At 45.3% G+C, this 27,568-nt stretch overlaps 1 protein-coding gene across 1 annotated transcript; it reads right to left on the bottom strand.

The window, feature by feature from the left end:
- Window positions 1-206: 206 nt before the first annotated feature.
- Window positions 207-21,527, bottom strand: RBP2 (retinol binding protein 2). The gene is made up of 4 exons (XM_024566153.3): window positions 21,397-21,527; window positions 8,840-9,018; window positions 2,041-2,142; window positions 207-467 (listed from the first exon to the last, which is right to left on the bottom strand). The coding sequence occupies exons 1-4, from the start codon at window positions 21,467-21,469 to the stop codon at window positions 417-419; spliced, it is 405 nt and encodes a 134-aa protein (XP_024421921.1). The 5' UTR covers window positions 21,470-21,527; the 3' UTR covers window positions 207-416.
- Window positions 21,528-27,568: the final 6,041 nt, after the last annotated feature.

The raw sequence follows: 27,568 nt of genomic DNA, 5'->3' as shown, positions 1-27,568 counted from the left end.
ACACATCAGTGTTTCTCTCCCTCTCTTTCTCCCTCCCTTCCCCTCTCACTAAAAAATAAATAAAATTTTAAGAAGCCTAACAAACCAAGCTAAACAAAACTAAAATATAAACAACAAAGCCCCACAGAAAACCACGAGCAGGCAATCACCTCTTCTGTTTGTGGATAAAACTTACAGTTCTAGAAATAAAGGGAGAGAGACAGGACTTCAAAGTATGGAAATGATTTTTGGTTTTTCATTTAATGCCAGGTTTCAAAGCAGGAAGAATGTGTCTGTCACTGTCACACATTCATTCTGTGTAAAACCCATCCAGATGCCTGAATGGGCTTGCAGGAGTGGAAGGGTCCCCATGGCTGCTTCTCAAAGCCGGTAAAGAACTCTTCACTGGGAGTGTGGAGTGCACCCCCTCGTGGCCATCACTTCTTTTTGAACACCTGACGGCACACCTGGTCACCGCATGTCAGCTCCTGCAACATCAGAAAGTGGATGAGTGATGAATAAGCGGGGCCTTCCTCCTGCCCCACCCCTGGCCCTCTTGGTGTCTGTGATTTGGATGGGGAGGGGAGGGGAGCTGTAATAAAGAAGACACTTATTCTGGGGAGAGAGCGTCTCACGGATCTAATCAGCTGGCATGCCCTGCAGGTAGCAGTAATTTGATTTTGACACTTGACTTGAACTTGACTATAAAAATGAAAAATTCAAAGAAATTACCCTCTTGGGCGGGATTTCTCCTACTTCCGTGATTAAAACAACATCGCCTAATTTAGAAAAGGCAGCAGCCCAAGGAGCAGGGAAGGATCTAGTGGAGAGAAGTGTTCAGATGACAAGAACCTGGGAAGATGCTGGCTGGTGAGCTACGTCCCTCCACTCTGTGGGCTTTCTGGCCTCTGGACATTAGAATGTTGGTTGGTGGTGGCCCAGGCAATGAAAGAATGTGACTGCAGAAGGGCCTCCCAGGCCTGCTTGTGAAGGCAAGATGCTGTTTTTCACCCAGAGAGAGGGAGCCCTCAGGCTTTCTGCACATCTCATGACCCTTTCAGGGAGGGGGAAGAAACAGGAGTGTGGGGACCACCATGAAATCATTGCAGCTGACAATGAATCCATTGTCTTAACCACAAGGGACTGTTGGGTATTGTACTACAATTAAAAAGATTCAGCATCCAAACCAGAGCAGATAGGGAAAACAATCAATGGAAAACACAGCGAATGCCTTCCATTTATCACCAGTTGTGACATTGCCTGCGAAATAAAGAACTCAGGTGAGGCAAGGCTGGCTCTGAAGGGCACCATGGTGACCTGAGTACTGACATTGGAGCCAGGGACCTGCCCGACACCACAGATGAATGAATGAATGAAGACCCATTCGTTGAATGAACCACCCATTTAACAAATGAGACTGAATGCACGAAGGAATGAAAGATTTTTTCATTATTTGAATGCTTGATCCATAAGTTGCCTTCAAGATTGAAGAATGAAAAATTAAGCTACCTATACAGATATAGTTTAAGGATATCAGCAATGGTACCTACTGCTCTGTTTTAGTACCGAATAACCTAAAATATCTGGGGATCAGGTGGACATACCCTATGATAAAAGGCCAATGCATATGGTCTACAAGTAGTTCACAGGCCCAGCTGCCCCCCATTCTTTGCACCTGCACCCCAACCCCTCTTTTTTCCAGGCTCACATCACTGTGAAGAGGCCTAGTCCCACCTGCTTTGGGGACATCTTAATTCTGTGCCTCACATTCCTCCCCAGCTGGTCTTTAATAGGTCCCCTGCATTTCTCCATGGGTCTCAGCTCCCTAACTCAGCATTTTGAACTTTCATTTTAATTGTAGCCATTCACAGAAACAGCCATATACATTTCTTCCCAGAGTCCCCTGAGCCAGATAGGAATGGCTTTCTGACTATATGACCACTGCAGCTGGCTAGAGCTCAGGGGAGGAGTGCAGAGCCATTTTTCCTGTCAAACTGGCCAGATGAACAGGCAGTTGGCATGAGCACAGTGGAAGGAAGCTGGGCCGACTCCTGGACTTACCAGGTGTAGCTTGTCCCCTTCAACCCACTGCTTCCAGCCCCGGTTCTCCTTTTCCCCCTTCTGCACGCACACGAGGACATCGCCTTCCCAGGTGATCAGCGTCTGCAACGACAAGTTCCCATGCAAAACAGCTGTCTGGTCTTGATCGGGACTGAGCAAGCCCACACCTGCCGCTGTGGTCCTGAGGCTGTTCCTGCGCTCCTGCTGGTCCACCAGGCACAGCCCTCCGCCCATTTTCCACATACCCCTGCCATTCCAGCCTCACCAGCGCACTGCGGCCGGTTCTGTCCTCTGTTAAAGAACTAGACTCTTCCATTGTATCCTATGGCAAAGATGGCTTTCCAAATGGCAGGGTGGGGGTGGGGGCTGTGGAGATGATGAATTTGACTGTATAACGATGTAAAATTTCCAGAAGGGGAAAATACCTCAGAGGCAACAGATGAATAACAAACTGGGGAAAATAATTGTACCGCATGTCAGACAAAGATCCGATTCCCTTATATAAGGGGCTCCTATAAATCAATAAGAAAAAGATCATTAACCTAATAGGAAATTCAACACAGGACGCCAACCAACAGCTTACAAGGGAAAAAAACACAACCCTAGCAGATGGCTTTTAAACATAAGAAAAGATACTCAACTTCACTCATAATAAGAGAAATGCAAATGAAGGCTGTTTGTGTTTTTAGATACAATTCATCTTAGAGTCAAAGATAAAAGAGTGATAATGCACTGCAGAGAAGCAGGCACCCTCCCACATGGCTGGCGGGCATGCAATCAGTATTAATCTTGTATCACCTTTCAAAATACAACGTTACATATACTAGAAGCTCTACTTCGGGGAATTCTCCCTACAGGAATCACATTGTGAGCACTGCCCACTACCTCGTTTGCAGGGGCCACACCCATGGCTCCAGGGCCAGACTAGTCATCCAGGAGTAGGAGGGTAGACCTGTCTCTGGTCCTGGGTTTCCTCCAGCAGCAATGCTGACTGGTGGGCATCACAGGGGTGGCAGCAGAAATGTAGAACTTTGTTGGCTGACCAGCAAGTCGAAGAAGCCACAAGCCTACTAAACCTCAAGAGGCTCAAATCCTTGTGTACATATTTACAAATCACACATCTCCCTGACTCTTTCTATGTTCCCCCTTTTACCTCTCCCAGCATGTGCCTGGGACAATCCGTACTACCCACAGGTGCAAGGCCACCCACTACTGTGCCAGAATTAGGCTTGCAGGTGCACCTCCTGAGATAAGGTGTCATTCCCACCTAAGCAGTGGTTTTGTGTGGGTGCTGACCTTCCCTGGAGATGTGCAAACCACATTACCCTTCTATGAACAACATTATACTAAGAACTAGATGTTTACCTTTTTGCTGTGTCTTATAAACCTAGTTGGTAAAATACTGAACTGTGTCTTTAACTGTACTGCCCTTGTACATTCGGGTCTATTTTTTTGGTTCAAATCTGTTTTCTACGCATAATTTAAATCTAGCTATTTCTCAAATAATATTTGACCTTGATCATATTATATATTTTATATAGTTTTTTTCCTCCTTCTATCACTCCTCGACACATTGCTGCGAAAGACCGGAAGCCTCAGAAATCTGTTGGTGGGTGCCTGGTTAAACAGGGTGTGGCTCTCCCCTGCTGCACAGCTCCTTGGGCAGTTCTACACTGAGGGAGAACAGCAGTCTCCGCAGGGTACAGCTGAAGTCTAAAAAGCCCAGAGCAGGGCCATGTGTGTAAAACGAGGGGGATGTGTACATGCACATGCGTGTGTGCAGGTTCCCTGAAAGGAGGAAAAACAACCTTTAATAGGGATTGTCCCTGGGGAGCAAACTGAGAGGCCAGGGGTGAGGGTGGGAAGAAAATTTTAGTTGTTACTCTTAAATTCTTTTAAACTATCTGTATGTATTAATATCCTCCAAATTAATTTAACAATGAAATTCTACATGTTTTCTAAAGCCTCACATCTTAGAATATCTTGGAGATGCTTAATATACAGGTTGTTCCCCTAGATTTTCTGGGAGGGAGATGTTGGCTGGAATATTCCAAAGTCCCCTTCCAAATAGAAAAGAAAGGAATACACATTTGTTGTCACCCATCCTCGGTCTTGGGCTCAGTCCCCTTCCAAATAGATGAGAAAGGACTTGTGTCTTCTAATCCCCTCTGCCCATAGTGCCTTACACATCATGGACACCTAATACATGTTTATTGAACTAGCATGTACCTCCCCTAATAGACAATAAGCTCCATGAAAGGAGAGTCCATGCCATGTCTGCTGTTCATTTCTGCAACCCCAGCCTCGGCACAGTCACCAGTGCACAGGAGGTGCTGGAGAAGCCCTGTTGAATGCATCTGTATTTGCTTTCGTTAAATTGGATCTTGAAGTAAACCCACAGAGGGGAATAAAGCAGCACGTGTATTCTTCTTTGATGATAGTTCTTGACAACAACTCAGCCAGCCCTTCTCCTTGCCTTAGTTTCTATGGTACCACCAGAGTGCCTACGTGTCCATCAGATTGGACACTGGATGGTAATTGTCCATCTACTTGTCTTCTTTCATAGGAGCTAGGAGATATTTGAGGGTCAAAAAGGGGGTCTGATTCATCACTTCATGAATAGCTCCTGACCTGGGGCTTTGCAAATTTGTAATAAAAACAAAGGAAAAAAAAGGTTGGTGCATGAGGGCCTGTCCTAATATTTTCTTTTAATAACTCATATTGGGATGCAAAATTAAAAATTATTCTGACCCTCAAGTACATTGATTATCAATGAATCATGGTAACACCTACATATTACAGCCTCAATTTTACATAAAAGAGATAATAGTTGGTGTCCTTTATCCCTGTATCAGAGGATGCTTTTAAAAGAGGCTCCATTGCCTTAAAAGATCTTGAGGCTGAGGAAGTGGAAATAAGGGAGGAAAACTATTGCTTCTGAGCAGGGGGCAGGAGAGGGAGAGCGTTCCATGAGGATGAAGAGGATGTGCCCGCAGTGAGTGAAAGAAGGAAGCCGGGCCCACACCGTGATTTCACTCTCACAGTGTCCACGGTTAACATCATTAAAAACAGTGCTTTGTGGTAAATAAGATGCAGGTACTGTATCCACATAAAATTTATCAACAAGAGTTGGTAAATACACTGTGAATACAATATTCTCTTATATAAGAGAATATCCTAATTCTTAGAAAATACACACTGAATTATTTAGGGGTAACACAACAGATTGTTCAGAAAAAATAAGTATATGAGAGAGAGAGCATGCACAAGAAATAAAGCAAATGGAGCAAGATGGCAAATAGGGAACTCCAGGTGAAGACTGTAAGGATGGTCTTTGTCATATTCTTGAAACTTTTCTGTAAATTTGACACACTCCCAAATAAGTGTTTTCTTTTTTTAAAGGAAAATAGCTCTTTATACTGAGCATTAAAGAACACTATTAACACATTTAAACCCTCCCCAGTGTACTTGCCCCCATGTAAGAGGTATTCCTCCAGGGCCCACCCTCCTCTCTGGCAATCCCTGCAGCGGGGGACCCTCTTGGACTGGGCTGCTTCTCTTGGGCTCTTGGGTGACATTACTGGTTCTGTTGGTCTTAGTTGCTATTATCTTTATCCATTTTTCCCTGCCCCAATTACTTACTTTTTAACATTGAGATATAATTCACACATGATAAAATTCACCCTCTTAGAGTATGTAATTCAGTCATTTGTAGTATATTCACAAGGTTGTAAAACCATCACCACTATCCAAATCCAGACCATTTTCACTGGCCCCAGAAGAAGCCCTGCACCCATTAGCAGTCACTCCCCTCCGCCCACCCCTGGCCACCACCTTCTGTCTGTGTGGATCTGCCTATTCCAGACACTCCACAGAAGTCATACCAGTGTGGCCTTTTGTGTCTGACTCCTCCCACTCAGCATAATGTTTTCCAGGTTCATCCACGTTGTAGAATGAATCAGTACTTCATTCCCTTTTTTTGCCTGCATGATATTCTATTGAATGAATATACTTCTTTTAAATTCAATGTTATTTTGGGTGGCTTGTATATTTTTGAAAAGGACTTTAAATCCTCTTAGAAACAAGTCATGGTAGGCAGTGAGAAATACGTGTGACCTACAGGAAGGCAAAAGGGGGGTCCCTGGGCCCCTCAGACAGGAGTCAACCCCATGATCAATGTGGTTTTACTGCTTGTGCTCTGGGATGGCAAAGAACTGGGCACGTCAGGACCCTACTGAACCTCGGCTGCACCCCCGCCCCTATGCCTCTCCTTCAGACTGCTGAATGGGAGATTTTCAGGACGGCTCCTGAGGGTGACCAGGGAGTTGAGAAGTGGAACCCTGGAGAATAGGAGTGTGGGGAATACTACACAAACACACACATACCCACGCACACACGTGCACACACATACAGATGTGCACACAGACACACAGTTTGTGTCTGCACTCAAGCGTGCCACCCACTCCCCCTTGCCCCTTTCTAGCTTAAGGGTTCCAGTCAAGTTACAGGAAGTAGGTAGCCCCGAGGGCAACTGCTCTGTGCTGATTCTCTTGGGAATAGTCTTTTGCTAGAGACTGAGCAGACTCGGTCCTGGGTACCTCTCAGCCCCTATCAGAGTGAGAGCGAGTGAGTGAATGAGAGAAAGAGAGAGAGAGCACCCATATGTTTTATTGTAGGCAAGCAGAAACATGAGGTGGGAAAGGGGGTTCTCTATGCAGGGCTAAGAACTGATCCTGGGGTGGATGGGGTCTGAGGAAACAGTAAAAAGCAGAGAGGCAGAAGAAAGGGGGTGTTAACAGTGTTAAGAGATGGAATCCTTTAAGAGTCAGAAACGGCCAAAAGAACATGATTTATTTCAGGAAGGGTGAGTTCTTTGCCATCCAAGGTGATAAAAGAACAAGTTGGCGAGAACAGGCCTGTTTTTCAACCCAAAACGGAAAGACCACGGATAATAAATCATTGTGAGCTGATTAGGTTAGGACAGAAAAGTGATGCAAAAATTCTGAGCAAATTTTCCTGTGAATTCTGGTGTCTGATGAATTGGCTTTCTAGCCACACAGTTCAGAAAAGCCCTGTCAATCCATCAACCTCTCAGGGACGGACCCACAAGCGGCCACTGCAGGGCTTGGAAGCTTAGGCTGTCGTGCCAAGTCTGCTCTGATGGAAGCGTTTCCAAACTGCTTTTCATTTCCTACTCTTCTTTAGCAAGGAGCCCTAAATAGAATTCAAACTTGACGTGATAAGGCTGAGATTATCGATGCTGCAGGACAGCCTGAGAAATAAAATGTGTCCTGCTCTCCTCATTTTGGAAGTCAGTAACAAAGGATGACTAAAACTTTTTCTTCCAAACCCAAGAGAGGTGCCAGAGCTCCTGTTCCTTGCTTTGGGAGAAGAGTCGAGACCTCTGACTTCGAAAGAGCTCCTAGAAGCACGCGAGGAGAGGGACTGTGGGGAGGGCAGGGCTCATGGTGAACTGGGAAGCCCAGCGGGGAGGGTTCTGCTTCCTGTGGCACTCCAAGGCACTGGCCTCTGTTGGGGGTGAGAGCACAGGTACCTGGGGACAGGATACCCGGCCGCACCATCCCCCGCTTGGGAGCCAGGGCAGAGACCCCAGCGGCTGCATTGGCACAGATGGGGTGGATGCTATGAATATTCAAGCTGTCCACCTTGTCTAAACTGTGCGGGTACTGACAGGAGTGGTCAATGGCGACCACGCAAAATGACAAACCAGAAACCCTTTCCTGGACCGTGTAATCCTTCGGGTTCTCGTATGATGCTAAGATTGGAGTGGGAGAATCCTTAAATTCGACTGAGATGGACTTCTCCCCATTCCTATTTGCAGGGACTGACCAGGTGTAATTGAATTTGGAAAACCAAAAACAGGTGCACCGAGTGTGAGTATGGACAGTGCGACGGTTGGCCGCAAAGCCATGATACCGCAGGGTGACCCTGGAGGAGAGGGGACCTGACCTGCTGTCACCCCTGCCTTCCCACCACCACCTCACTTCTCCCCACTGCTTCCACTCTCTGCCTTATTGACAAACTGCTCCCTTGGGTGAGGGCCTGCTGCTTCCGAACTCCAGTTCCTGGGCTGTGAGCTAACTCCCCACACGTGCACTCAGGTCTGTCTGCTTGCTTTCAGAACCCTACCTACACCCAAACCATTCAAGTGGCTGGCAGCCTGGCTTTCTGATGCATGGGACTTCCTCCATTCTGTCCATGAGTTAAGATGCTGATGCAGACGCCACAGACTTGCCTGAGATGTCTGTAAGTTACTATGGCTGGAGAAACCCTGACTTCATTTATAAAGTATACTGAATTTTTTGTTTGCTTTGCATTGCATTTAAAAACAGCAGTGGGGATCATCCACAATTGAGATATTTCACATAAAAACTATCAAGTCTCAATATCTCTTGAAAAGAAAAAAAAATACACCAACACTCAATTCTTCATGGAAATGTGTGGCTGATGCTGAGCAGGGCTGCCCCTCTGCTGAAGCTACACTATTCAGCTCACACAGTTGAGTCCTGTCTATGATACTCCGCCTTGCCCTCTTCTCGGCCTGCCAGCCCATGTTAGACCTCGGGGAGGCCAGTATCCTTTAATCTCTCCTTTGCTTGTAAGCTCAGTGCAGATGCCAGCTTGCCTCTTCCTACATAAGATAACGATGCATATTGCCAGCATTATTAAGTCCATTCTGGCCCCCCTTCCCAGGTTGTTTCTGTTGTTTTTTCTTTGTGAGCCAAATAGCCAGCCCCTACAGAGTGTATGAGTGAAAAACGCCCACCAAAGTTAGTACCTTAACATTCCGGTTGTCCAGGCCCTTGGTATACTCATCAAACTCCACGCCAACGGTGAAATCCAAGTCATAGTTGCGGAACGTGCTGTTGGTTTTCGTCTTGAAGTTGTCACCATCTTGATTAATGATCTTCGTCTGAGTCAGGCGCGCTGCGATCTTGCGGGTGGCGAAATCAGTGTCTGTTGGCAAAGGGAGTTGTAGAGGTTCTGATGTGCTCAGCAGACTCATTCATTTCCTTAACAAAGCCTAGCAATCCAGACCAGAGACACAGATGGGGGCAGGCCACATTTCTTTGTTGAAGTGGGAAATGAGTTGTTTTACACACGGCCAGTATGGGCATCTCAGTCAACTGCTGGGGACCCTAGGGTTTCTCGTGCCTTCTCAGGAGCCCTGATGGGAGGAGCAGGTAGCAGGCAGGGCTCCCACCTGAGCTGCAACTCTCCAATCTGTGTTCATGGACACAGGTGCATACACACACACACACCCCGCCCTTCACCACAGCACCTCCACTCTCTTTATTTGACATATTGCATTTCTTTTTAAGAGTTGGCTGAACATAAGACCATGTTTTAAAAAGAAAAAGGATTGTTTAAAAATAACTGGTCTAGACCGCCCGGTAAAGATGGATTTTGTTAATGTCCACAGCAGGGAAGAATACACACAAATTTCCATTTTTAACGCAGAGCAGGGGCTGACTTAGCTAGGCTGCCCCCCAACTCATCAGCCCCCAGTGCAGCGTTAGCATACTCCAGACACTTAACGGAGACTTGCTTAGAGATTTGTTTCGTTGTTTTTCAGGAAAGGGTGGGTATTTGTTCATATTTTTAGTATGAAAAATGTCAAACAAACAAAGGAGAGAGGTGAGTACTAGGAACTCTGTATTCATCACCTGGATTCAACAATTATCAAGATTTTGCTGCATTTATTCTGTCTACAGCTTTCCTTTGTCTTGATGCTTTAAAGGGAATCTTATTTATCCGTTAGAGACAATTAGTAAGTAAAAGGAAGCATGCCCTTTAATGGAGTGTTTCATTTCCTAAGCTTTGCATTTTACAGTAAGAAGCTAAGTGCTGAGCTCACCTCCTTGCTAACCTCTGGTTATACATAAAACATCACCTGAGCCAAAAAGTCACTATTCTGTGGAATAAGCCTAGAAACAGGATAATTCTGGAACTGCTAAATTTCTATCCTTGCTATAAACATCATTAAGCTCTTGGTCACTAGCCAAATTATATTTCGCCCCCTTTATGCCTATAAATTCTCCAGATACCTTTGGATACCAAACTAAGTCTTTAATTTTTTTTTTTTTTTTTGAAAATCCACCTAGAAGATTTCAAAAACAATAAGATTGATTCTATGAATCCCCAAGGTAACCTCAAGGGTAAGGACAGTTCAGATGCATTGAGTGCTGTTTCCCCCAGACTCCCAGCCCCATCTCTGTGATAGGTAGGTGATGAAACCTCACACTGTGTGCTCTCTAGTGGGGGGTAAATACTGTTGTGTCATGAGAGAGACCAGCAGTTACCAACAGTTCAGGACTCGGGTCATTTTGGAGAATTAACATCTCCTCTGGCTGTGCCCCTACCCCTTCTGCTGCCCTTCCATGGTAGCCAAGCACCACTTCCCTCATCCTCTCTCCTCATTTCCTTTCTGACCCAATTCCTTCTGTGGTCACTATCACTCCCCTTCTCCCAAAGAACCAGGGAGAAGCCCAAGCTGGCCACTTGGACGACAACAGAATCACATCTGCATGGGAAAGGGCCCTGGCTAGTCCTTTGGCCCCTAAATTAAATAAAGTCAGCTTTTATCATAAGAGAATAATTTCAAGTAACATCAGTCATCCCAGGAGGTAAAAGGTTTTCATACCTGTATCCTAAGTTGAAAAGAGAAATTAGGTTCAAGTCAGCATGAGTTGAGCCTTGCTCAGCTATTCTATTGTTCACTACTCTTTGTTGAGAACCTGCCGCATCTAAGAATTCACCAATGAGTCCCAAAACTGGCGGCCCATCAGGATCGCCTGGGAAAATGTGAGCATACAGATTTCTGCACCCTAATCTAGACCCAGAATCTCTGGGTCTGGGTAGTTTCAGATCTTGGGTTTCCTCAGAAGGAGCTGTTTGGGAAAGACTTCCACAGTTTAAAAAAAATCTAAAAGCTACTGTGTAAGCATCTAGGTGATGACATGGGGGCCTCAAGAGGTGAAGTGACTTGTCTGAACATCTAGAACAGCAGTCAAAGGGTGAGCTAACTGGAAGGAACCTGGGGAACAATCAAGTGGGAAAGAGAAAACTGGTTTTGAGCTTGGGGTGACCAAGGTGAGAGCCAGGGAAATCAGAGACTGAACTAGTTTTATGGGGAGACACAGGAGATGAGTTTGGGGTAAGGTGAATCTGGGGGCCATGCTGTGTGGACCCTGGTCATATTTGGGGTGCTAGTTAAGACATCTCTTGGAACCACTCCGGAATGGTGTCCCATGGTGGAACCTTCCTTGGGAAACCTCCCTTACTTCGATTTCTCAACAAACCCATGAGACAAATATATTAGCTCCACTCTACTGAAGAGGAAACTGGCTCAGGGAAGCTCTGTCACTTGTCCTGGGTTATCCAGTGGCGAAGCAATAGAGGTGGAACTTGAACCCAGGATGGCCTGTCTCCTGGGCCAGCACTGGACTGCACCAGCTCTGGGCTGGCTTGTCTCGTCACGCCAGGATCCCAGTTTGGCACTTTCCATGGCTCCCAAGATACCAGTAACTCTGACTCTCCTTATGTTTCCCCTGGAGCCGTGTGGACTTCTGGATCCAGCTGGAAGAGACCTCCCTCGTTGGAATGGTCCATGTGCCCCAGCACACTAGTGCACTGTCCCCACCAGACAGCAATGCTTGCAGAGCCCAGGGAACTCTAAAAAGTGCGAGTTGGAGCAGTCACACTCTAACTCCTGTACGTTCCCTGGCAGCTCCACAAGCTTCAGCTCTGTGGCTTATGCAGCTGTACCTGGGCGCGTCCAAGCCACACAGCTGTAGGCTACAGGATGTGGGTGAGACAAAGGCTCTCTCTGGGGCCCTTTGTGCTGTGAACACTTCTAGGCCCCTCGGTCAGCATTCAGGAGCCCAGGTGCCCCACTGTGTTGGCTAGGGGCCTCAGGCCCATGCAACATTTGGTGGTCAAAAAAAAAAAGCTCATAATCCACTAAGTTTGGGAAATGAGGAAAGGAATCCAAAAGCTTGTTTTTGTGCTGAAGAACTTCACGAAGCCTTTAAACTAGGAAAGATGCTGTGTAGCTCCAATAGCAGGATACAGGATATAGCCTTTCCCCATCGTTTGTGACCGCAGGATGGCTCTGTGGCGGGACCCCCAGCTGGCCAGGTGTTCCACAGGACAGAACATAGAACTGATGAAACCTCTTCTAAGGAATTTGTCTCAGTCACCTGAGCCCTGCAATTATGGAAATGTCTGTTTAATTTTTCTCCTTCCAAGGCAACTGCTGGCCTGTTTGGAAGGCAGGAGACTAGACAAGACCAAGTAGTCAAGGATCTCTGACTTAGAAATGAACGCTTCTTTAAAATTGCTACAAGTTACTAAGGAATGTATTCCCTATTCTAGTCAGAATAAACACAGGCTTGCAGCAGGCAGAGGGCTAACATGTCACATCCCGACTAGTGTTTCTCTCCTCTTATGCTGGGTACACAGTCTAATGCATCAGGTGATGTCCACAGGTCTAACTGCAGTCCTGTCGCTGGACACTTGAGTCTAGATCTAGAAGCAACGGAGAGCAGTGGCCATAGTGGGGCTTTGTAGCTGCATCAGGTTATTTTGAGGATGAAATTTGACAGTGTTTGTGAAGAGCTCTGCCCCCTGGCTAGTGGCTTGTAGTAATGGCCCCATACATGGTAGCTGCTGGCATCATCATTATCATTATCATCATCATCTTCTTCATCATCATCATCATCATCACTAAGTCCCCTGATCTCACCAGCTGGATGACTTGGAGTCCTTTGCATTTTTCCAGGTGCTCCCTATATGTTTGCTCCTGGAATTCCTGCCCCTGTGCTCCCTGCTCTCCAAATCTCATAAGGCCCAGCCCCAGCCTTGCCTTCTCCAGCCTGTTCTCCTCTTTCTTGCCTCCTTCCTCACCTGTGGTCCAGACCATATGGTTTACTCCCCCGGAGATACTACCTAGTATTTCCCTCCGATTTTTTCATGGGGTTCATTGTTTTTTCCTCCAAAGTCTCACCTCTAAGTGGACAAGGGGAATGCTGTCTCCTTGCTCTGCATCCTCATAGAACCAGGCCCAAAGCTTAGCACAAAGTACATGCTTAAGAAACACTTATGAATTGGCTAAAGGGGGCAAAGGGAGACTTTTTTCTGTGCTTCAACTTTACTAATTTCAATTGATACAAAGGATGAACTTTGGGGAAAAAAAACCAAAGGAGGTTACACAGAGCTCTGGTGTTGGCTCTTCAGAAATAGTTTAAATCACCTAAATAGTTAGTGTACAGTCCTCTAATATAAGCTACTATTTTAAATTTTACAATACAAATATATATATTTAAGAAGCATACAGAAAGATGTGTCTTTCTTAACTGATTAAATGTAATTTGTAAGAGTATCAGAATTTTAACGCTAGGATATATCACAAATAATTAGGGAAGTCTCATTTTTGAAGAGGTCCTTCGGCTGGCAGCATCATGGTACCTGGGACCTCTCAGAAATGTCAATTCTGGGCCCACCCGAGACTCACAAGTGGTTGGGCTCTGCTTGTTTTTACAAGCCTTCCGAGTGATTCTGAGCACGCTAAAGTTTAGAACCATAGGTATAAAAGAGTGAGTGGGAGGGTCAGATCCGGGTATAAACCCTCACCCTGATTTCCCAGCTATGTAAACTCAATGAAGTCACTCCCTCCCTGAACATCAGTTTTTCTCACAGTAAAGTGGGGGAAAAGAAGGCTCGTCTCATAGAATTATTTAATGCAAGGATTCACTTAAAGTAACGGTAAAATGCTTTACACAGCGCCAAGGAGCTTGTGGGCATTTGATGCACACTGGCGTCCAAGCCTTGGCCTTTTCTGTTTGGATCAAACACAGCGACAAGATCGACTTTCAGTCTGGAGTGAAATACTTGGGTCGTGTTTATACATCTGCCGCTCCATGCTCCAAGGGCCCTGGACTCGGAAGAACAGTCAGAATGGCAGCGGATCCACTCTCATCCACACAGCCCTGGCCTGTCACATGGGCGTTTTATCAGCTCCCTCACTCCATCGTTTGGTCAATGGGCAGAAACAACTTTAGCTCCTTCTCTGGCCCTCTGTGCTGAGGGCTGTGCTATATCCTGCTGCTGGAAACACAGTTAGGAGATGAGAAAAACCAACCAACCACAGGCCACGTATTAACCAGGTGAACCAAAGAAGACGGCTCCTCCAGGCAAAACTACTCAGAAAGAATTGGGACTTGCAGAGAAATTTAGAGCAGAAGTGTTCCTCAGAGAACAGCTCCGTGTTTACTGCCCACATGTGGATAGCAAGGCCCAGAGGTGTTAAATGGTGGTTTCAGAGTTACTCAGCTAGGCTGGAGCTCCTGACAGTTTGTCTGCAAATACATTCTGTTTGTCATTCACAACTAAGTCTCTGCTACCAGAAAATGTTGCTTGTCCTTGGTTGCTTAGAAAAATAGACCTCAGTATAAAATGCCTATAGCTTAGAGAACTGGTTTGTGCTGGAGATACCATCCCTCATCAATCCTTCTGGCCAGTGCCGGGGGCATCTTATTACAGGCTCCATGCGAATGGGATCAAACACTACTTCTCCTGGTTGAAAAATGCTGTGGCCTCTCGGCTACCCTTTAGGGTTTACACAGACTAGTTAATCATGTCACCTCTGCTCTACTTCCGGGAAGGGAGCCAAACGTTCTGTTGGTGGATGCGAGATGTTTCTAATCAAAAGGAAAGGTTTACCTGCAGCTGTAGAATTCGCACACACACACATACACACACATGCAGGTTACAGAAACACTTTCTCTTTGTACTTTGCAGAGAAAATTATTTTTCTGATATGGTATTTTAACACCAGGGTTATCAAGTATGCTTTATCTGCTTTTCTGGATTAAAGGTAGCTCTGAGCCTGATTTATAGCCAGGTGAAATGAATTTCTATCTCCGAGGAAAAGGTCCAAAGGCAAGCTATTTCTGAATAATATATATGGCTTGTAGCTGCTGCAGAAGAAAACAACAACACTGGAGTGACTTTATTAAAAGCATACTTTTCATAACTGCATTTTGAACAATGCGAGCCATAAAGTTGAAATATGAGTACTCTACTCAACATTAAAATGTTTTGTACTGTGCTCGTGCAGAAAGCTAAAGTTGCAGGCTAAAAGGGCCAGCGCTCTGTAAATTAAAGAGCAGAGATGCACACATATTCATCATATGAAATCTGAGACCCATTCCAAGTACAGCTTGGATGGGCTTCAAACCTGGACTCCTTAATTCTCAGATCATCAGCACTCGTAGGCAATTATGAGAGACAGCGTGGAAGAGCAATCTTCTCTTTTTCCATGCCATTTCCTCCTCCGGAAAACACATTTAGGGAGGAATTAGCCTGGCGACCTGCCTGCCTCCTCCTCTCACTCCTCAAGGACATCTCCAGATAGGTTTCAAACTTTCCCTGGCCAGCAGAGTCAGGCTGGAGATCTTGGGATGCCTCCCTGCTCCCCTTGCATTATTTCACCTCCTCACCCGTAGTCCAGGAGTCACCACTGGGAAGGGGGTCACAGTGGAGGTGCTGCCAGTACGCCTAAGGAAGGGACCAAACTTGTTTTCACCAGGGCTTCTTCCACCCCCAGCACCTTCCCATTGGAAAGTGTAATCAGGAACCATGTGGTTTTTGTAAAGACACTGGCAAAGGGTATGACCTCATTGACCTTTGAGCACAACAGAATCCAAATTCTTTGTGATGCTAACTCTACCTTGGGTCATTAGACATTCTTTATTTCCTTCTTTCCTTTCTTCCTTCCTCCCTTCTTTCACTCCCTCCCTCCCTTCCTTTCTTTTCACTCACTCACTCACTCACTCATTTTTACCCAGAGACTCAGAGTGTCTCTCTTGCAATATTTCTAAGGGTCATACCTGTCTACTTTGGGTATCCCCATCCTGACAACCTTTGCTCAGAACGAAGCCCCTCCTCCCCTAGCCCTGTTCTTGGTATTCTTGGGTGTTAGAATCAGACAGACGGGGCTCCTCTCTGCACTCCACCATTTCCCAGCCACAAGTGACCCCAGGCAAGCCCCTCCACTTCTCTGGGCTTCAGATCCTTCCCCTCATAACATGAAAAGCATTCCTTCTGTCTTCATTTCTGACTACAACTCTGTGCTCTAGATCTTATATCAGTGTGCCATTTTTAATAGTGCACTTGGACGTATGAGCATCTAAACACAAAATATGCCCAGAGCCTTTGCACTCGCTGTCCCCTGTGCCCAGAATAATACTTCTCAGCATTTAAGCTTTGGCCTCGACGTGAGGACCTGCCACTCTCCACCCAATCATTCCTTCTTATTTTCTTTCTTTAATGCACTTACCACTACCTAAAATCATCTTAAACCAGTGATTTTCAACCTTTTTCACCTCATGGCACATATAAAGTAATTACTAAAATTCTACAGCACACAAAAGTGTATTTTTTTGCCAATCTGACAAAAAAACACCCCACAGGTATAATTTTTATTGATTTATAAAAATATAAAAATAGTAATTACTTACCCTTTTTCTTCCAAAGTAACTATTTAAAAAGTCAGGTGCCTATACTCGTATGTAAGGATTTCTGGTACCAAGAATTAACCAATTGGATGCAAACTTATTATGTAACGTGACCAATAAGATGTAACTCCACTATATGGCCTATATATTTATGATTCAAGACAAGGCACTCACACCAAACAGCTACTACTGTTGTGTTGGCAGTTGTCATTTTTTTATTTGACAATCTCAGGGAAAAGAGGTCAGCACCCCTGACTAAATAGTCAGGTATTGCAGGTTTTAAAAATTCTTGTAGCCACCGCACTCTGGTTGGAAATTGCTGTCTTAAACTATTTACTCTCCCCTCTTCCACTAGCATGTGCTTCCACAAGGGCAGGGAACTTGTGGCTGGGTTTCCACCATATTCCCAATGCTTAGAGGTCTTCCTGGCGTGTCAGGTGAGAGTGGCCTGACTTCGGCCTCTAACATTAACGCCTTCCTGGTGGAATTTTCTAGAGACCCACTAGGACTTTGTGGTGGCCAATGCTCTCTTAAATCTGTGCGTGTTAATTTAAATGAAAAGATGGTCTTCATAGAACATGATCCTCATCTTCTTTTGTGAATTAAGAACTGGATTTCCTGAAAGATGTCTAAATTTGACATTAATTGAGCATTTTTAGGACACATACCTTCTGTTGTATGTTCCCATCTTCTTGATTAAAGTTACATGAGGGTGTTTCATTTTCTAGGCTGTCTTTCTGACTTTCCCTCACCTGGTCACCAATTCTAGTCTATTTCCCCTTCTGGACATTCCCCATCCTGTTCTTGGAACTGCTCTCGTCATCTCCCAGGGCCATCAGCCACCTCTTCGGGTCGCTGACAGTCTCTGCTGATCTGTTCACCAGCTGGCTGTCAGAGTGAGAGCTCACGGCTTCTCTCCTGCATACGTTCCTCTCCTTGCAGGACGGAGTCCACATGTGATGGCAAAGCTCCTTCAAAATCCGGCCCTACCACCTTCTCTGACTCTTCTTTCACCTCCTTCTCACACTTCAACCTCTGGCAATACAGCTCTTTCTGTTCCCCCTGCGTACACCAGTCCGTACTGGCCCGACCCTGGCACAGGCCTGCAGGGCCAAGCCCAACTCCATCTCTGAGTGGGGCACTCCTCTCCTTCCTCCAAAACCCCACCCCAAAGTACTTAGGAAGTCTTCAGTGACCTGTGCGTTGCAGCTTCCTCCACCACTACCCGTACGCACTTCTTGTTACTATCATTCTGTTGTTGGTACTACAGTCCTTTCAAGACCAAGGGACAGAATCACCCACTGTCCCATCTCGGCCAGATTATATTTTATTAAATGGCTGCAATACTACTTCTCATCCTACATGCCATTCTCTTAATGTGATTTGGACATTCCTCCTATTAAGAGGTGTGGTCTGTGTACTCTTTCCCTGGATACGGGTGGGCTTCAACCAATAGAACACAATGGAAGTGATGCTATGTGATTTATGGGCCTGGGTCATAAAACGCCATTCAGCTCCTGTGCTCTCTCCCTTTGGACACAGCCAGCATGCTGTGTGGAAACCCAGGCCACACGGGGACACCACATGTAGATGTCGACAGTCTCAGCTGCTGGCCATCCCCAACTGCCAGCCCCAGCCACTGTCCAGCCACAGCTGAACAAGAGCTCCCAGCAAGAGCCACCTGGATGCACCTGGTCAGCCCCCATAACTACATAAGATAACAGTAAAATGACGGTCACTGTTCCAAGGCAGTACATGTTGGGGGTGGTTTGTCACACTGTAATAGAAAGCAGGAATACCATGTGTGCAGAGCTATGACGGTCCGCACCAGTCTGAACTCCCTGAGAACAGAGACTGAGCTTCGTTTGCCTCTGATGGCACAGTCCTCGGCTTCCACAGGTGGGCACTCAATCTTTGGTAGAGAAGCTGAATGGCTTCCCTGTGTAGTACTGGCCTCACTCCTGGGCTGAGAATGGCTCTCTCCCAGCCTTCTGTCATAGCATTGGGGCCTCAATGTGAGATCTGCCCTTGGTAGGCTCCCTTTTAAACTGAAGACCACTCCTCCCTCTCCCTGGTGCCCTGATGCGGACCTCAGCCTGAAGGAGGACCTCAGGACATGACACATTCCTCAGGGTGAGTTTACCAGCTGCTTTCCTTGCCATCAATAAAGTACGTAGGGCCTCAAGAAACACTGGTATCTAAGAAGGCAAGAGAGGAAGTACCACTGACCTTTGGCACTCACTCTTTGATAATTTGGGGCAAACCCAAAGGTTGTCATGACGTGTCACTCTGCTGAGACTGGCAGCTGGGTTGTGTGTGGAGGCTGGTGTGTGGAATGAGTCACTGGGAGTCTCTCCTTCCTACTGAATCAGGCCCACAGAGAAAGCCAATTCCCTGGCACTGGGGGTTAAGGTCTAAGAGAGTGACCCTTCTTTAGCAGAAAGTGGAGTTATACTTAATGGTATTTACATATTCTGGGATTTGCTGACATCTCTTCCCGTGTTCTCCCCAAACGCCAAGGGTCTCATGCTCAAAAGGGCAAGGAAGGCAAGCTTCACTGACTTGCCAGTTCTGGGAAAGCAACCCTTGCCTTGCAGGGTGGGTGTGGAGGAAATTGTACCCATCTGCTGGGTTGCTTTCAGCAGGTGAAGTTGACAGGATGGCCCCACCTCAGCTGCTTCCTGCTGAGATCCTTGAGACCTGTTTTTGTCCCTGCCAGTGCCTCCCCCCACCCATGGCTCCCTGGGCAGGTGAGAGGGACCAGGTGTCCTGTCTCCATGGTGTGGGGGTCATCAAGCCCTCAAACTGGAGCAATTTCCTGGGACCCTATGACACTGTGGGCTATCAGCAGCTGGGTAAACTGAGGCATCAAGCACATCCACATTTTGGGTTTAACTAGTACAACCACCTACAATATGAACCTTAATCAGGAGAGTTCAGCCTACCTCCTCTAAACTGCAGAGACTCTGGTACAAAAACACCCGACAGTTTCCTTGGGAGAGTGAAATCAATGTAGTAAGGTGCTAAATTCACGTTCTGACTGAAGCTCTAAGAACAATAGGTATCTGATATAAAAGACACCTATGCCAGAGCTATCCAAGTAACACATTCACGAGCTGGCAGCCCCTCTCCCACACTGAGGATGTGAACTGGTGTGGAAGAGTCCAGAGGAGGCTGCTTTGGAAAGAGGATTCTTTGGAGAGTGGTGACAGAGTGGCTTGCCTCTCACCTTAATCCTAGAAAGAGGGGCTCCATCCTACAGAGATAAAACTAAACTAAGACTATTTTATACCTAAAGTCACTGCGTGCTGCTGAAACGCTGAAGCCCGCAGAGAGACCTCTGTTAAAAGTGCTTCCCATCATTACAATGACCACTTCCAGCATCGTCTGGAGAAACAGGCAGGGCTGGTGCTATTGTCCCTACTTGGCAGATAAGGAAAATGTTTCTGAAAGGTCAAGGTCAGAGAGAAAGCCTCAGCTATGTTGGCTCCCCTGGTTTGGTTTCCTCCTCTGATGATGTTCAGATTTATAGCTAAGCTCAAGACCATTTATTTACTCACAGATAGAATCAAAATTCCATTTCGATTGCTTAAGCAGGGCACTAAAAACAGATGTAACAGAGTTATGGTTTTTACCTCCTCCCTCCTCTTCCAATATTGAGGTAAAATTCTCACAGCCAGGAGGGAAAAAAGCTATCAAGTGTTGGAAACATGTTTAAAGTACATGAAGAAAGTTCCAGTCTCTATAAAGTGTCAAACACGTCACAGTCCCCCTTGCTCACCGGCACAGTGGAAATGTTCATGAAGCTAGAAGTTATCTATACAGAAAAAAACCATGACACCCGTTCTTGGTGAGACTTCCCATCACCACATCCAAATTATTGGGCCTCCGACCCCACCCGCAGACAGTTTGCTTATGTTTTGTGTGGGTAAGTTCCAGCCAGGAACTCCTCACATGGAGGAGGGTGCCAAGCGGGAAAAGGGATCAGGAGGCTGCTGCAGGATGAATCAGGGCGGGCAGCCAAAGCTTCTTGCTCAGTGCCTGGGCGCTGACAGCTGCCCAGCATAGCAAGCTTCCCCTGTGGGCCCAGCTCCTCTGGTTCCCAGTGTTTTCCGCCTGCTGCCCCTCTCCCTGTCCCCCTACCTGCAACAGCCACAAGAGATCCCACAAGAGTTAACCAAGGACACACATCGATTGAGCCCCTGGCATGGAGTCTGGCTCAGAAGTCAGTACTTCTGAACGAGATAAGCAGTACTGCGTTGTTGGATCTACACGACTAAAGCCATTCCTAGCCTTCTGTAGGCTGGATGTTCTAGCTGAAAGATTTGTTGGCTGCTGCTCCCCCTCTACAACACTGACAAATGAGCAACGCAGGGTCGTTTGCGGATAATATCGGGTGCAACTGATTATCTAACAGACGGCAGTCACAAGGCAGGGGAGCATTAGCCTCTCAAGTTTGGCTTCACTCTTGTACGCATGCATGCGTGTGCACACTCACATGTGTGTGCACATGCATGTGACTGTGTGTGCATGCATGTGACTGTGTGTGCACATTCTCCATTCAGTGTATCTTTTCTGTGTGCCAGGTACTGTGCTAAGGACATTCTAGACATAATCTCATTTGCTACTATTCCCTACTTGCAGACCAGGAATCTGAGCCTCAGAGAATTTGTCTCACTTGCCTGATGTCACACAGCTAGTCAGCGAGGAGCGAGACTTGCTCTCAGGTCTGTGGAACTCCACAGCCGCACTGTCTGGAGGACCAGACCACCTTCCGAAGTTGCCCTCCCTGCTCCACCCTCACCTGCCCCCTTACCCAGGGCCTTCATGTAGCCTTCAAAGTTGTCATTACTCTCCATCTCCCAGGTTCCATTCTGGTCCCTCGTCATGGTGGTAGCCTCTGATTCCCAAGGGTGTCTGTGGAAGTCAAGGAGCAGACTGCAGGGAGAACATGCTGAAATGAGCCACTTTTATATTAGGCTTATGGCTCTGAAGATAACAGGTTCAAAGGTGATCAGCACAGCCCAGAGGCACGTTTCTTTGCCTTGCAAAGTTCAGAAGGACTACAGGCAACCCCCATGTTCAAAGTCCTGGCCTGGCCAAGCATGAGCGTTCTGGTGAACCTCACCATACTCACGGCCCAGGGACAGCTCGTTTTTGGCTGGCTGGGCTTCCCCAGAGCCCTGGGTCCCCACACAGAACACCCCATTCAGCGCTGGAGGTAAATAAAGACACAGTACCCACCCCCCATGCACCACAGGTCCCCAGCTCCTAGGCTTCAAACCTGGAGTCTGTCAGCCATGTAGCTAGCACTTCCAGTCGGGGTAAGGAGGCCAAGAAGATGAGAACTCACACCTGCGGGTCTCTGCTCTACTCTATACACTGTGCTGGCCAGTGTACATTTTTCTTCTTGTTTTATCTCACAAGAGCTCTGAATTATATTTAGCCATATCCATTTTACAGATGGAAGCAGATCAAGGAGGTTATCACATGCCTAATAGCAACTGGTAAGTGGCTAAATTGGGATTCAAACCTAGACTTATTTGGCTCCAGAGCTCTTTCCTTAAGTGTGTGCTAAGTTTCACTTGGAAAAGTTAGAGGTTGACTTGGGCGTGTGACTTTCACTTGCTTCCCTGAGGGCCTCTAAATGGCAGGATTACTCAAGAAAAGTATGTTCTAGGAGAGTGAATCTGCTGAAAGCAAGCAGAACCTGGAGGGAGGCCAGATGGCAGGCAGAGAAGCAGTGGGACTCCGCTTCAAGACCCAGGAGCAAGCTGAAGTTCACCTTGACCAAGGTGGGGAGCCTAACTGACATTTGGATAAGGACTCAGTTCAGGGCCATTCTTCACACTGGTTGTCCAAGTGGGTCAGAAAATGAGTTGATTTACTGCTCTGCCACATGGTTCTGAGAGATGGGGCCTGGTCAGGGGCCCCTGAATTCTGAAGAATGGAGGTGTGGGCTGGAGATAGATAAACCACGAGTAACCAAAAGTGCGGCCAAATTTGATTGACACTTAGAGGCAGCTCTAATGTGAAATCTAGGTAAATGGTTCTGTCTGTACGTGGTTTGGGGGATGTAAGACAGCACTTGACTCTGTAAGTACACTGGAGTCAAGAAGACACACAGTAAGAAATGGCCCGGCTGCTGTCAAAAGGCCAATGTAGGATGAAGGGAAGAAGGGAGTAAAGGGCAACTTCCCCACAATTAGAAAATGAGAGAAAGCAGAAGTGGACAGAAAGGGAGCCTTGGGTTTCATCCTTTCAGGTCCAGCAGAAGCTTCTGTAGGCTGAGCACGCATCCTCCTGAGTTGAAAAAGTAGGTATTCCCCTCCAGGTTCAGATTCAAGGCTCTCCACACTGCCCCTCCTACCCCAACTGAGTCCCCTATAGGCCTCTCTTGTAAGAAAGTAACAAAAAGCTGGCCTGATAGGGGAGGAGGATGGGGGCAAAAACCTTGGCTAATTGCAATAACCCAAGGACTTGTGTTTTAATGGGTGTGGAAGTTGAAACTGGGATGCTTGCACAAACACAAAACACGTGAGGGACTACTCTCCAGTGAGTGTGAAATAGCCAAAGCTGCCCAGAGAGGACAATAACATTTATCTATTTGGCCTAGGGTCTATGTGAGTTATAATAAAGTTCTGCCCTGTTCGAAGTCTGCTTTGGGGTTGGAATTTATGCTTTCTGCTAGCCAAAATATTAAAATGAATAATGTCCTGAGCTTGCCATCCTTATAGACTGCTGGAAAGAAGTAATGTAAAAACTGTCTGAAGGGACATATCTTTGAACAACACCAACCAGAATTCTCTGTAAGAAAACCATGGCAAGTATGATTTCATAATCCCAAACCATAAAACACACATGAAAATAAACCGCCTAAAGCAAATATCAGCAGAAACAGGCAGTCAAATTAGACTTCCAGAAACTTCAGATAAAAAAAGTGATCAGATACAAACTATAAGCATGTGTAAAGTGAGTAAAGAAAATTACAAGCACTTAAAAACATAAAAAGGATAAAGTGATGTTTTTTTAAAGCTAGATTAAAAAATAACCAGAGAGTAGTTGTGGAAATTTAAAAATATAGTCACTAAAATTTAGAAGGTGATAGATGAGTTAAACACAGCCGGAAGGAGAATTAGTGAACTGGAATGTAGAGCCAAGAAAACTTCCCCAATGTTTGTAACACAGAACATACTGGTGGGAATTCAGAACGTCAGAATAAAAATAACATTGTAAATCTTCCAGAGAAAAAATAAATCATATAGATTCCCTATAAAGAAACAATACAAAACAACCTCATTTACAATTGCATCAAAAAGCATAAAATACCTAGGAATAAATTTAACTAAAGAGGTGAATGTTGTTCTCTGAAAACTATAAGACGTTAAAGAAAGAAACTGAAGAAGACACAAGTAAATGGAAGAATATACCTTGCTGATAGACTGGAGGGGTTAATATTGTTCAAATATCCCTACTACCGAAAGCAATACACAGATTCAATGCAATCCTATTAAGACACCAATGACTTTCTCCTCAGAATTAGAACAACTAATCCTAAAATTCATAGGGAACCACAGAAGTCCCTGATAGCTAAAGAAATCTTGAGAAAGAACAAAGTGGGAGGTCTACGCTCTCTCGTATGAAACTATGCTACAAAGCTACAACAATAAAAGCAACATAGCATTGGCATAAAAACAGATAAAAGCTCATTGGAATGTAATAGAGAGCCCAGAAATAAAACTTCACTTACATGGCCAATTAATGTACAACGAGGGAGAGCAGGATACACAATGGAGAAAAGATAGTCTCTCCAATAAATGGTGTTGGGAAAACTGGGCAGATACATGAAAAAGAGAAGAAAAAGAAATTGGACCACTTTCTTACATTAAATACAAAAATAAACTCAAAATGGATTAAAGACCTGAAACCATAAGACTCCTAGAAGACAGGCAGTAAATTCTTTGACATCAACACACACACGCACAATGGAATATTATTTAGCAATATCTTTTTGAATATGTTTCCCTGGGCAAGGAAAACAAAATAAAAAATAAATAAATGGAACTATATTAAACTAAAAAGGTTTTTTACAGAGAAGAAAACCATCAATAGAATGAAGAGATAACCTACTGAATGGGAGAAAGTATTCACCAATGAGACATCCAATAAGGGGTTAATATCCAAGATATGTAAGGAACTCGTACAACTGAACACCAAAACAAAACAAAACAAAAGAAAACAAAAGAAACAATCCAACTTGAAAATGAGCCCAGGACGTGAATAAACATTTCTCCAAAGAAGACACTCAGAGGTGGCCAACAGACATGAAAAGATGATTACCATCACTAATAATCAAGGAAATGCAAATTAAAACCACAATGAGATACCACCTCACACCTGTCAGACTGGCTGTCATCAATTAATCAACAAATAAGTGCTGGTGAGAATGCGGAGAAAAGGAAACCCTCATACGCTGTTGGTGGGATTGTAGATTAGTGCAGCCACTATGGAAAACAGAATGAAGGGTCCTTAAAAAATTAAAAATAGAACTGCCATACAAACCAGCAATTTCACTTCTGGGGATTTAGCTGAAAGAAACAAAAACACTGATTTGAGAAGATATGTGCACCCCTATATGTATTGCAGAATTACTAGTAATAGCCAAGCTATGGAAGCAACCTAAATATCTATCAATAGATGAACGGATAAAGAAGATAATATAAGATGTTATTCAGCAATAAAAAAATGAAATCTTGCCATTTGTGACAATATGGATGGGCCTAGAGGATATTATGAAATAAGTGAAATAAGTCAGACAAAGACAAATACCATATGATTTTACTGATATGTGGAATCTAATGAACAAAACAGAAACAGAGCCATAGATGCAGAGAACAAGCGGATGGTTGCTAAAAAGAAGGGGAGTGGGGATGGGGGGAAATAAAATAACTAAGACATTTAAAAAAAGAAGCAAGACAAAAATCAGATTGATATCAGACTTTTTAACAAATGATGGGAAGAAGCAATGGAACAATATCTTACAATGATGAGAGAAAATACTTTCAAATTAGAATTCTAAACCCAGCCAACTTCATTAAAACCTGAGGGTTTTAAGAACTAAAGTATCTTCAGATATAATAGCCCCAAACTGGGAACAAGTCAAACATCCATCAACAAGTTAGTGGAGAGACAAACGGCGGTATATTCGCACAATGGAATACTACCCAACAGTAAAAAGGACCAATCTCCTGACACGTCGCAACACGGATGAATCCAGCGACACCATGCTGCGGGCGAGCAACTTGACACAAAAGATCACATACTGTATGGTTCCGTTACTATGAAACTCAGAAAAAAAAAAAAAAAAACCAAAGCTACTCTACAGTGATATAAAGGAGATCTGTGACTTGGAGGGTATGGGGAGAGAAGGCGGGGACCGGAAAGGCACAGGGAAAATTTCTTGGGGAGGCAGGATGGACATGTTCTCTAGGGGAGATGGTGGTCATGGTCGTATGACTATTGTCAAAGCTCAGACTCTACAAGTGACACCTGTTTCTTTTCACTGTATAAGTTATACTTTAGTAAAAGTGAAAACCATTGTTTTTTATTCATGCATTCATTCACAATTATTTATACAAAAAGGATTTAGTACCCACCCAAACAAAAGCCCCGTATTATCCCCACATGAGAAACGAGCTGATCGATAGGAAGTGAACTGTGCTAAAGAGGCTGTAATTAGCAATTGACTAGATGTTTGTAAGAAATATAAGCTTAAATATTAGCTTAAAAACTTAAGAGGAACCTCTAGAAGAGTGGTTCTCAAACTCTAGCAAGTGTCAAGACTCATTTGGGGTCTTCTTAAAACACAGATTGTTGGGTACTACCCTTGAATTTCTGATTTAATGTAGGGCCCAAGAGTTTACATTTCTAACAGGTTCCCAGGTGCTGCTGATCCTGCTGGGCCAAGACTACAATTTGAGAACTACTATTAGAGAGTAATGAAAATAGAAGAGGAAACCAATGGAGAGGAAAAATAAAATCTTTTAAGTTTTGGATTGGCCACACCAAGTTTCAAATCCAGGTTTCACTACTCCCTGGGAGTGGGGCCCTTGGACACTTACCTTCTTTGAGTGTCAGGTTCGTTCTTTGAGTCTCGGGACCATTGTAAGAGTTCAAGTTGACAAACACAAAGCTGTTGGCAGCTTCATGTTTATGCATGCATAACACAGCGTGCATTTATCCCCGGCAGTGGCTATGGTATGGGATTGCAGACTAAGCTCCTGGCAAGGGTTTGATTTGTCCTCAACAAAACATAGCTTCAACATGTTCTCAGGTCTCAGGTCAGTGTGTGTAGAAGTTGGGGTGGGGGAGAGGGGACTTTCTGGAGGCAAAACTGAGGGACAGTGGATGAAAGATAGCAATTGCCAATCAACCACTCAGCCAGTATTGTCCCCTACACCTTCCATTCAAGGATCACCACCTGTCTTAGAACTGACAGCAGAGCCCCAATTTCAAAAGTTCTGTCCCAGGGCTCCTTAACTCTCCACTCATACTAACAAATCACATACCCGAGTGTTCCATTTTCTCAGCGGCCTGTCTCCTCTTCTGAACTTATTTGCATAACTCTTTGTGGAATCTCTTAGGTGACTCAAGAATGGGAAAACTCATCTACCATAAACCAATCTTTCCAGGTTGTAAGAACCTCTCTGGAGACCACACTAAAAAGTGAAGGTGTGGGTGTCTCAAGAAGTTTGGGTCCAGATACATCAGTCAGCTAACGGCAGACATGGCAGAGACCCCCAGACACTTACCTGCAGTCCTCAGGAGCATCTGACTGCGGCAGCTGGGCTCCTGCTGCCTCCCGGAAGCCGGGCAGCTTCTCAGGCCCAGGCCTGCAAAGGTATTTTTTCAGCAGGCAAATGGCATCAGCTGGAAACTGACTCAGATTCTCAGCAGAACCCACTCCTACTCCTCTCTGTGACTTGCAC

This window comes from Desmodus rotundus, chromosome 8 (genome assembly GCF_022682495.2).
Source record: "Desmodus rotundus isolate HL8 chromosome 8, HLdesRot8A.1, whole genome shotgun sequence".
In the NCBI taxonomy this organism is placed as follows: Eukaryota; Metazoa; Chordata; class Mammalia; order Chiroptera; family Phyllostomidae; genus Desmodus; species Desmodus rotundus.
Note: the sequence above shows the minus strand (reverse complement) of the source record. Positions and strands in the feature narration are given on the sequence as shown.

Coding starts and splice junctions, on each gene's coding strand:
- RBP2 (XM_024566153.3), bottom strand. CDS start 21,469: ATGACGAGGGACCAGAATGGAACCTGGGAGATGGAGAGTAATGACAAC. Junction 9,019..21,396: donor AGGCTACATGAAGGCCCTGG/GTAAGGGGGCAG, acceptor CTTTGCCAACAG/ACACTGATTTCGCCACCCGC. Junction 2,143..8,839: donor TGGACAACCGGAATGTTAAG/GTACTAACTTTG, acceptor TTGTCGTTGCAG/ACGCTGATCACCTGGGAAGG.